At 52.5% G+C, this 10646-nt stretch overlaps 1 protein-coding gene across 1 annotated transcript; it reads left to right on the top strand.

Annotated features, from left to right (window-relative positions):
• Nucleotides 1–5170: 5170 nt before the first annotated feature.
• LOC140400095 (insulinoma-associated protein 1a-like) lies at nucleotides 5171–7035 on the top strand. The gene has a single exon (XM_072489569.1). It carries the CDS (start codon nucleotides 5443–5445, stop codon nucleotides 6499–6501), a length of 1059 nt encoding a protein of 352 aa, XP_072345670.1. The 5' UTR covers nucleotides 5171–5442; the 3' UTR covers nucleotides 6502–7035.
• The last annotated feature ends 3611 nt before the right edge of the window (nucleotides 7036–10646 follow it).

The raw sequence follows: 10646 nt of genomic DNA on the forward strand, positions 1-10646 counted from the left end.
AGCAGAGAGGGAGAGAGAGAGCGAGAGAGGCAGAAAGAGAGAAGCAGAGAGGGAGAGAGAGAGGGACAGAGGGAGCGAGGCAGAGGGAGAGGGAGAGAGAGAGGGACAGAGGGAGCGAGGCAGAGAGAGGGAGAGTGAGAGAGAGCGAGGCAGAAAGAGAGAAGCAGAGAGAGAGGGACAGAGGGAGCGAGGCAGAGAGAGAGGGAGAGAGAGAGAGAGCGAGGCAGAAAGAGAGAAGCAGAGAGGGAGAGAGAGAGAGAACGAGGCAGAGTGAGTGCGAGGCAGACTGAAAGGGAGAGAGCGAAGCAGAGAGAGAGAAGGAGAGAGAGAGACAGAGAGGGAGGCAGATAGATAGAGCGAGGCAGACATTGACTGCAAAGCATTTTTGGGACACCACAGCTTCAGGAATGCGCTGTGAAATACAAGAGGCGGGAATCTCTATTTGCTGGAGCCAAAATTGGGAACGTGATTGGGCGGAGAATAGGTTCCGATGCCAAAACCGCGGTGGGCGGCGATTTGACTCCAAATCACGGTCCTCTGTCACTTCGACAGTGGCGTTCTGGAACGCACACACAGTCACTGAATCGGTCCAGGGTCAGCACCAGTTTTGCTGCCATGAATGTCCACAAATTCTGTGCCGGTGTCAACACTTAGTCTCAGGAACGGAGAAGCCCGCCATAGCCTTTTACTTCAAAAAGAACCAAAATTAAATTAATTTTCTTCTCCCCCTGAAAACAGAGAGAAAAGGCGAGAGAGGGGGAGGGTGAGACAGAGAGGGAGAGAGAGAGAGAGGGACAGGGAGGGAGAGAGACATGGAGGGAGAGGGAGAGAGAGAGAGATGGAGGGAGAGGGAGAGAGACAGAGAGGGAGAGAGAGACAGAGACAGGGAGGGAGAGAGAGAGACAGAGAGGGAGAGAGAGACAGAGACAGGGAGGGAGAGGGAGAGAGAGACAGGGAGGGAGAGGGAGAGAGAGACAGGGAGGGAGAGGGAGAGAGAGACAGGGAGGGAGAGGGAGAGAGAGACAGGGAGGGAGAGGGAGAGAGAGAGACAGGGAGGGAGAGGGAGAGAGAGAGACAGGGAGGGAGAGGGAGAGAGAGACAGGGAGGGAGAGAAGGGAGGGAGAGGCAGGGGGAGAGGGAGAGGCAGGGAGGGAGAGGGAGAGAGTGACAGGGCGGGAGATAGAGGGAGAGACAGGGAGGGAGAGGCAGAGTGAGACAGAGAGGGAGAGAGACAGACAGAGGGAGAGGGAGGGAGAGGGTGACAGAGAGGGTGAGGGAGACAGAGAGGGAGAGGGAGACAGAGAGGGAGAGGGAGAGAGAGACAGAGAGGGAGAGGGAGAGAGAAAAAGGGATGGAGAGAGAGACAGGGAGGGAGAGAGAGAGAGAGAGACAGGGAGGGAGAGAGAGAGACAGGGAGAGAGAGGCAGAGAGAGACAGAAAGGGAGAGAGAGAGAGGGAGAGGGAGAGAGAGACAGGGACAGAGGGGGACAGGGACAAAGAGAGAGACTGAGTGAGGCAGAAAGAGAGAAACAGAGAGAAACACATAGAGCAAGGATAAATGGAGGCAGAGAGGGAGACAGAGAGAGAGAGAGACGGGGATGGAGAGAGACAGAGTGAAAGAGGCTGATAGATCGGGCGAGACAGGGAGAGAGAGAAAGACAGAGAGAGAATAAGAAAAATAAGAGAGTGAAAGGCAGATAGGAAGGACAGAGATAGAAGAGAGATAGAGATAGAGGGAGGTGGACAGGGAGAGAGAGAGACAGAGAGGGAGGGAGAGAAGTAGAAAGATCAGTGGCGATCCCACTGCACACTCATTACTGATCATTTCTTTCTGTACTGCAGGATGGGTTAATAAGATGTGCAGCTTTATGGTAATGGGGGCAGGACTCGGAATGGATGTGTGTCTGTTGGGCTCTTGTCTTCATGAGCCAGTCCCTGGGGGTGGCGGAGGGAGGAGTTGAGGGTTGGGGGGAGGGGGGGGTTTGCAGAGCAGACTGTGGTGCAGCCTCCAGCCAGATGCAAATGGGTCCGAACATACAGGCAGGCTGAAAGAGGTCGTGTGCCATGCAGACGCTCCATTGTGTGTGTGTGCGGCATCAAAGCAGCTCTCCATTTAATCATGTCTCCTTAAGCCCTGGCGAGGGGGGGAGGGGGGGCGGGGGGGGGGGGGGGGGGGCTGTCAACACTGCGAGACGACTGTGCCCTCGTGTTCAAGGCTGCCTCCTTCGTAACGTTTGAGATGATGCATCGTCATTATGATTCGTTTTTTTTTTCTCCACCTTGCGAATTAAAGCCTTTTCTTCGTCGACTCGATTGCGAATGTTCTTTGTCACTTTACGGGCCGCCGGGTTCTGGCCTTGCAAAGACCGTACACGGATTGGCGCGCGGGTGGATCACGGGGTAAACGTGGCGTCCAGCCGTTTGTCTTTTCTTCTTCCGTGACATCCGAGCAATAAATATCGGCCTCGCGCGGTGGCCCTCTCTCTCTCTCTCTCCCCCCCGCAGGGGTAAAGCAGAACGAGAGCACTCCTGTCCTTATCGCCCATCCCTAATTGCCCCGCGAGAAGGCGGCGGGCGAGCCGCCACCTTGAACCCGCCGCGGTCCCCGTGTGGTGTATGTACGCCCACCGTGCAGTCAGGGAGGGAGCTCCAGGATTCTTGACCCCCAGCCACAGCGAAGGAACGGCCGGGATGGTTCGAATCAGGGTGGAACGCCGCCTCGTAGCTTCCCACCTCACCCCACCGAGGCGGCGCCCGACTTCAAAGCCTTTCAATGGGACGAAGGCCGCAGGTCAGCCGGGAGATGGGTGGAAATTCATTGGGATTTACAAGACTGAGAGGCGATCGCATTGAAACATGTCGGATTCTGAAGGAGTTTGACGGGGTAGATACGGAGAGAATGGTTCCCCCTCATGGGAGAGTCTCGGACCAGAGAACACAGTCTCAGAATAAAGGGGAATTAAAACCGAGATGAGGAGGAATTTCTTCTCTCCGGGGGGGTTGCGAGGCAGAGTCCTCGTGTATATTTAAGGCCGAGATAGACGGATTCTTGATCAGTGAGGGAGTCGAGGGTTACGGGAAAGGGCAGGAAAGCGGACGTGAGGAATACCAGATCATTGTGATCCTGTTGAAAGACTCGAGGGGCTGAATGGCCTTACTCCTGTCCCTATTTGTTACCGAGCAGCCAGAGAGAAGTTAGGAGAAAGGTGTTGCTTTGAGCAGGGGGTGAGCTGGGGTTTCAGTATTCACTGAGACGCTATGAGCCTTTTCCTGATCTTTGCCGAGCAAATTAAGTGGCGAATTCTTAATTATTCAACACACAGTTCAATGTTAATTCAATTGTACAGCAGTGTGGGTTTTTTCAAACCCTCACCAAATATCCACCGAACCATTTTCTGATATATTTTCTCGCACTTTAATTATATTTGTCTACTCTCCACATTTTCTCTCTCCCTTTCTCTCTTTATACATCTTTCTTACTTTCCTCTCTGTCCTCTTGCTCAAATGCTATCTCCCACACTCTCTATCTCTGCACGTCTCTCTTCCGTCACTCGTTTACTCTCCCTCTCGATCCGTCCGTCTCTCCCCTTTCCTCTCCCTCATGTTCGCAGCCTTTTCTCCCTCTCTCTGTATTATCACTCCCTGAATCCCGATTGCTGCGTTCCCCTGTCTGCACTCTCCCACTCTGCCAGTCCCTCTCTCTCTCTCTCCCATTCTGTCAGTCTCTATATCACCTTCTATCCTCTCACGCTGTCCGTCTCTATCTCACTCTCTGTGTGTGTCTCTCTCTCTTGCACTCTCTGTCCACTCTCACTCTGTCAGACTCTGTCTCTCTCTTACTCTGTCAATCCCCCTCTCTCTCTCAGTCTCTATATCACTGTTTGTCCTCTCTCTCTGTCAGTCTCTATAATGGGCGGCACAGTAGCACAGTGGTTAGCACTGTAGCTTCACAGCACCATGGTCCCAGGTTCGATTCCCAGCTTGGGTCACTGCCTGTGCGGAGTCTGCACGTTCTCCCCGTGTCTGCGTGGGGTTCCTCCGGGTGCTCCGGTTTCCTCCCACAAGTCCCGAAAGACGTGCTTGTTGGGTGAATTGGACATTCTGAAATCTCCCTCCGTGTACCCGAACAGGCGCCGGAATGTGGCGACGAGGTGATTTTCACAGTAACTTCATTGCGGCGTTAATGTAAGCCTGCTTGCGACAATAATAAAGATGATCAGAGGGTTAGATAGGGTGGACAGTGAGAGCCTTCTCCCGCGGATGGAAATGGCTGGCACGAGGGGACATAACTTTAAACTGAGGGGTAATAGATATAGGACAGAGGTCAGAGGTAGGTTCTTTACGCAAAGAGTAGTGAGGCCGTGGAATGCCCTACCTGCTACAGCAGTGAACTCGCCAACATTGAGGGCATTTAAAAGTTTATTGGATAAACATATGGATGATAATGGTATAGTGTAGGTTAGATGGCTTTTGTTTCGGTGCAACATCGTGGGCCGAAGGGCCTGTACTGCGCTGTATTGTTCTTTAAGTCTAATTATCTTCACTCTGTCCTCTCACTCTGCCAGTCTCTATATCACTCTGCCGATCCTCTCTCAGTCTGTATCTCACTCTCTGTCTCTCTCTCTCTCTCCCTTTCACTCTCTCTTCTCTCACTCTGTCAGACTCTGCCTATCAGTCTCTCTTCCTCTCAGCCCCCCTCTCTCTCTCTCTCTGAGCCAGTCCCTCTCTCTCTCTCACTTTCCCACTTTTCTTCCTCTCAGTCTACAGGTATCGCTCGCTTTCTGTCTCTTTCCTCTCTCTCGCTCTCTCAACCTCTCTCGCTCTGTCAATCTCTCCCACTTTCTTTCTTTCTCTCCCTCTCCTGCTCTTTGCTTTGTGTGACTCAGACGGGCCTGGGGTCTGAGCCTGATCGGCCGCGAACAATAGAGGTAGTCGGGTTAGGCCAGGCGTGTTCGGAGACGTTAGGCGACCCCTTGCCTCTCTCTCTCTCTCTCTCTCTCTGCCCTTCTCTCTCTCTCTCTCGCTTTCATTCCCTGCCTCTATTGAATTCGGGACAAAAGGCCGGCACGCGTGCCCTCAATAGAATCAGGACAAAAGGACAGGCTGAACGTGTGGCACCCTCATCGGCATTTACATAATGGGGAGCAAACACGCGCTAGAACAGGTACATCTGGTGTCTCCTGGGAAACTTGTCAGTCTGTCTTAGATCAGATTACCCTCCTTGTCTGATTGGTTCTTCGTCCCAAGCCATCTGCTTGAGCTGGACCAGACAATGGGATTGTGGGGCCTTTAAATAGCCTGAACTGTGTAGGGCTCAAACAGTTTAAAGTGAGGATTGCTGCTTAAAGTCCTCACTCCTGCCAAGGATCAGAGCTGAGGGCACTTACTTGCAGGCTGTCGGGGTTTTAAAAACATTTTTGTTCTTTGTCGCACACGTCAAACATGCCCCGAGGATTCCTGGTGAAGAGAACGAAGAGGACTGCCCTCGTCTCCTACAGAGTACGCAGCGCCGAAGAGGAATGGAGCTTCCCGGAAGCGGCGCCTTCTCCATGGGGGCAGCCGGCCTCCTCCGCCGGCTACGGGATGCCCAGCTCCCCCTGCGCCCGGGCTCGCAGCCCCAACAGGCCGGTCAGCGGGCGCCCCGGCTCCCCGGGGCGGCCCGTCAACTCCAGCTCGCCCGTCCTGGCCGCGTCCTTCCCCAGCCCGTCGTCGCTGGCCTCGTCGCTGGGCGGAGCCGTCTTTGGGGCCTTGGTGCCGGGCGAGGAGGCGAGGATGGGCTCCGACTGCGCCGTCATCCAAGCCGTCAAGAGGCAGCCCCCTGCTGCCAAAGCCAAAGCGGACAAGAGGCCCAGGGTGGAGAGGAAGAGCCGCCGAGACGAGTTGACCACCTCGCCGGTCCTGGGCCTGAGGATCACCGAAGAGCTGACGGAATGTCGGCAGCCCAAGCTCGGCGACCAGCCCCTGGGCGAGTTCATCTGCCAGCTGTGCAAGGAGGGGTACCCCGATGCCCTATCGCTGGCTCAGCACCAGTGCTCCCAAATCGTCCGGGTGGAGTACCGCTGCCCCGTGTGCGACAAGGTCTTCAGCTGCCCGGCCAACCTGGCTTCCCATTGCCGCTGGCACAAACCCCGGAACCCGGGCGCCCCCCAAGGGCCGGAGGCGGCCAAGGACAGCGGCAGGGGCCGGGCCAAAGCCGAGCGCGAGAGCGATGACCCCTCGGCCCGGCCGTGCGAGTACCCCGCTTTGGAGGAGGAACTGTTCGACTGCTTGCTCTGCGGTAAGAAATTCCGGCGGCAGGCGTACCTCAGGAAGCACGCGGCCACCCACCGACCCTCAGTGCTGTTGCCCGGCAGCCAGCGGTTCCTCCACCGGCCCTCGGGCCAGCTCGCCAAGGCGGTCGTCGCCGCCGCCGTTTCCTTCGCCCGCCCTCAATCTGGACTGCAGCTAACCTGCTCGGGGCTGAGCCCTGTCTTGGGACATCCTCCTCCAGCTCGCTCCTGAGTGGACGCAGTGATGTGAAATGAGGATGGACACTGAAACACAGACGCTGGACCCCGTTGCCTTCCGTATTTATTTATTCAGTGTGTGTGTGTGTGTGTGTGTGTGTGAGAGCGAGCGTGCGTGAAAATGAAAAGAGATGGAAGAAATAGCGTGATTAAATCTTTCATGAAACAAAAAGTCGCGAGAGAGAAAGGTTTGCCAGCTCGATATTTTCTGTTTAAGAGTTTGACGTATAAATTATATAATTTATTTATATTTTGCCCTATTTTGTTTGGTTGATTTTTATCTTCTTGCGATTGTTCAGAGACCTTCTTTTTCCTGTACACTGGGGTGGGAGGCGAGCGAAAAATACCATTTTTGTACAGCTGAATTTTGTATTTTTGCAACGACTTTCTAAGTCTGTCTGAAGAAAATAATAATTATTATTATATTCTCTTAACAATTGCGAAGGAGTGCCTGCCACCCGTGGCAGCTTGCGGTGAAACTTCCCTTCTTTCTGTCGGCTATTTTTGAATAAAACACCCAAGATTTTGATTCGCCTGCTGTCGGTGATTCCTCGTCGGTGGGAGGTGGCTGGGGAAGGTGGGGCCTCGGGGAGGTGGGGTCGCACTGACTGGATTCGTGGGGGGGGGGGGGGGCGGGGGGAGAATCTCTACAGGGCTGGAGGAGGCTGTTCGGCCCATCGGGTCTGCACGACCCTCTGAAAGAGCATCCTTCTCCCCACCCCCCCCCTACCCTATCCCTGTAACCTCACCCAACCTGCACATCTTTGGACACTGAGGGGTAATTTAGCACGGCCAATCCACCTAACCTGCACATCTTTGGACACTAAGGGGCAATTTAACACGGCCAATCCACCTAACCTGCACATCTTTGGACAATAAGGGACAATTTAGCACGGCCAATCCACCTAACCTGCACATCTTTGGACACTAAGGGACAATTTAGCACGGCCAATCCACCTGACCTGCACATCTTTGGACACTAAGGGGCAATTTAGCACGGCCAATCCACCTAACCCGCACATCTTTGGACACTAAGGGACAATTTAGCACGGCCAATCCACCTAACCTGCACATCTTTGGACAATAAGGGACAATTTAGCACGGCCAATCCACCTAACCTGCACATCTTTGGACACTAAGGGACAATTTAGCACGGCCAATCCACCTGACCTGCACATCTTTGGACACTAAGGGGCAATTTAGCACGGCCAATCCACCTAACCCGCACATCTTTGGACACTAAGGGACAATTTAGCACGGCCAATCCACCTGACCTGCACATCTTTGGACACTAAGGGGCAATTTAGCACGGCCAATCCACCTGACCTGCACATCTTTGGACACTAAGGGACAATTTAGCACGGCCAATCCACCTGACCTGCACATCTTTGGACACTAAGGGCAATTTAGCACGGCCAATCCACCTAACCTGCACATCTTTGGACAATAAGGGGCAATTTAGCGCGGCCAATCCACCTAACCTGCACATCTTTGGACACTGAGGGGTAATTTAGCACGGCCAATCCACCTAACCTGCACATCTTTGGACACTGAGGGGTAATTTAGCACGGCCAATCCACCTAACCTGCACATCTTTGGACACTGAGGGGCAATTTAGCACGGCCAATCCACCTAACCTGCAAATCTTTGGACACTGAGGGGCAATTTAGCACGGCCAATCCACCTAACCTGCATATCTTTGGACATTAAGGGACAATTTAGCACGGCCAATCCACCTAACCTGCATATCTTTGGACACTGAGGGGTAATTTAGCACGGTCAATCCACCTAACCTGCACATCTTTGGACACTAAGGAACAATTTATCACGGCCAATCCACCTAACCTGCACATCTTTGGACACTAAGGGGCAATTTAACACGGCCAATCCACCTAACCTGCACATCTTTGGACACTAAGGGACAATTTAGCACGGCCAATCCACCTAACCTGCACGTCTTTGGACACTAAGGAACAATTTATCACGGCCAATCCACCTAACCTGCACATCTTTGGACACTAAGGGGCAATTTAACACGGCCAATCCACCTAACCTGCACATCTTTGGACAATAAGGGACAATTTAGCACGGCCAATCCACCTAACCTGCACATCTTTGGACACTAAGGGACAATTTAGCACGGCCAATCCACCTGACCTGCACATCTTTGGACACTAAGGGGCAATTTAGCACGGCCAATCCACCTAACCCGCACATCTTTGGACACTAAGGGACAATTTAGCACGGCCAATCCACCTGACCTGCACATCTTTGGACACTAAGGGGCAATTTAGCACGGCCAATCCACCTGACCTGCACATCTTTGGACACTAAGGGACAATTTAGCACGGCCAATCCACCTGACCTGCACATCTTTGCACACTAAGGGCAATTTAGCACGGCCAATCCACCTAACCTGCACATCTTTGGACAATAAGGGGCAATTTAGCACGGCCAATCCACCTAACCTGCACATCTTTGGACTCTGGGAGAAAACCGGAGCACCCGGAGGAATCCCACGCAGACGAGGGGAGGACGTGCAAGCTCCTCACAGACAGTCACCCGAGGCCGGAATCGAACCCGGCTCCCTGGAGCTGTGAGGCAGCAGTGCTAACCCACTCAGCCACGGTGGTTGTCCTTTAAGTACAATTTGTGGTCACCTCTTCCACCCTTTGTGCGGCGAAATATTCCTAATTTGGCGCTTAAAGTTCTGCCTCTATCTAGTCTGAGACTCCCCCCCAGCCACCAGGAATAGTTCCCCTCTCTCCATCGCTAACGGTTCCCCTTAAAATCTTGAAAACCTCAATCAGACCACATTGTGAATTCCAGGGACAAAGCCCAGCTTATGTCACTTGATTGATCTCAAACAGATTCCCTCACTCTGAAACCCAAGGGGGCAATAGCTCAAGTGCGTGCAACCTGTTAATTTAACGCCCGGAGTTCACATATTACTCTGATATGCGGCAGTGGGATACAGCACCCGGAACTTCTGATAGAAAGACTCGAAAGGATAAAGTCATGAATCCTGCAGGTTGTTATTCTCTATCTGTCCATTATCCTGTCAGGGTTTGTAAACTGGAACTTGCATCCCTCTTCGCGAGTTGTAGGGTTGATCTATCTTTTACAACCCCATCACCCGGTGATTTACAATCCTTTTTTATCAGGTCATTCGCCATGGGCCAATTAAATAGCTCGGGGCCCTTGTGTTGTGGAACAGAAAAAGATTTCGACACAGCACACTGTGTCACTTCCTAAATCATCACCCTTTAAGATGCACACAATGCACATACACACACAACACATACACGCACGTACACAAAATACACACACGTTACGCAATACACACACAACACTTACACGCACGTACACAAAATACACACATGTTACGCAATACACACACGTTACACACACATGCACACATCACACATTACACAACACATGTACATACAACACCCACATACATACACATACACAGACATGCGCACATACAGACACACACACACAGATACAAACACGCTCACAGATACAATACATACAAACAAACAAGACACAATATTCACAAGCAATAGACACGCACACACAACACACACCACATAACACACACATTACACAACATACACACAAAATACATACAACACACACATACACGATACACATGTTACACAACACACACATACATACACATTCATACGCAGCACAGCATATACATATACACACAGACATGCGCGCACAGACACACACACACACGCACAGATACAACACATACAAACACAGATACAACATATACACAGACACGCACACACAACACACACACACACACCTTACACAACACATATACACACACACGTCACACAGGTGCACACACACATATACAGAGACACACATGTGCACACACAGACACACATACGCACACACACATGAAATGGAAATGAAATGAAAATCGCTTATTGTCACAAGTCGGCTTCAAATGAAGTTACTGTGAAAAGCCCCTAGTCGCCACATTCCGGCGCCTGTTCGGGGAGGCCGGTACGGGAATTGAACCGTGCTGCTGGCCTGCCTTGGTCTGCTTTCAAAGCCAGCCATTTAGCCCTGTGCTACACACACAATCAGTAAGGATAAACAACAACACCTCCTCCACAA

Source organism: Scyliorhinus torazame, chromosome 24, assembly GCF_047496885.1.
Source record: "Scyliorhinus torazame isolate Kashiwa2021f chromosome 24, sScyTor2.1, whole genome shotgun sequence".
NCBI lineage: Eukaryota > Metazoa > Chordata > Chondrichthyes > Carcharhiniformes > Scyliorhinidae > Scyliorhinus > Scyliorhinus torazame.

Excerpts from the sequence above, each read along its gene's own strand:
- LOC140400095 (XM_072489569.1), top strand. The coding sequence starts at position 5,443 with ATGCCCCGAGGATTCCTGGTGAAGAGAACGAAGAGGACTGCCCTCGTC.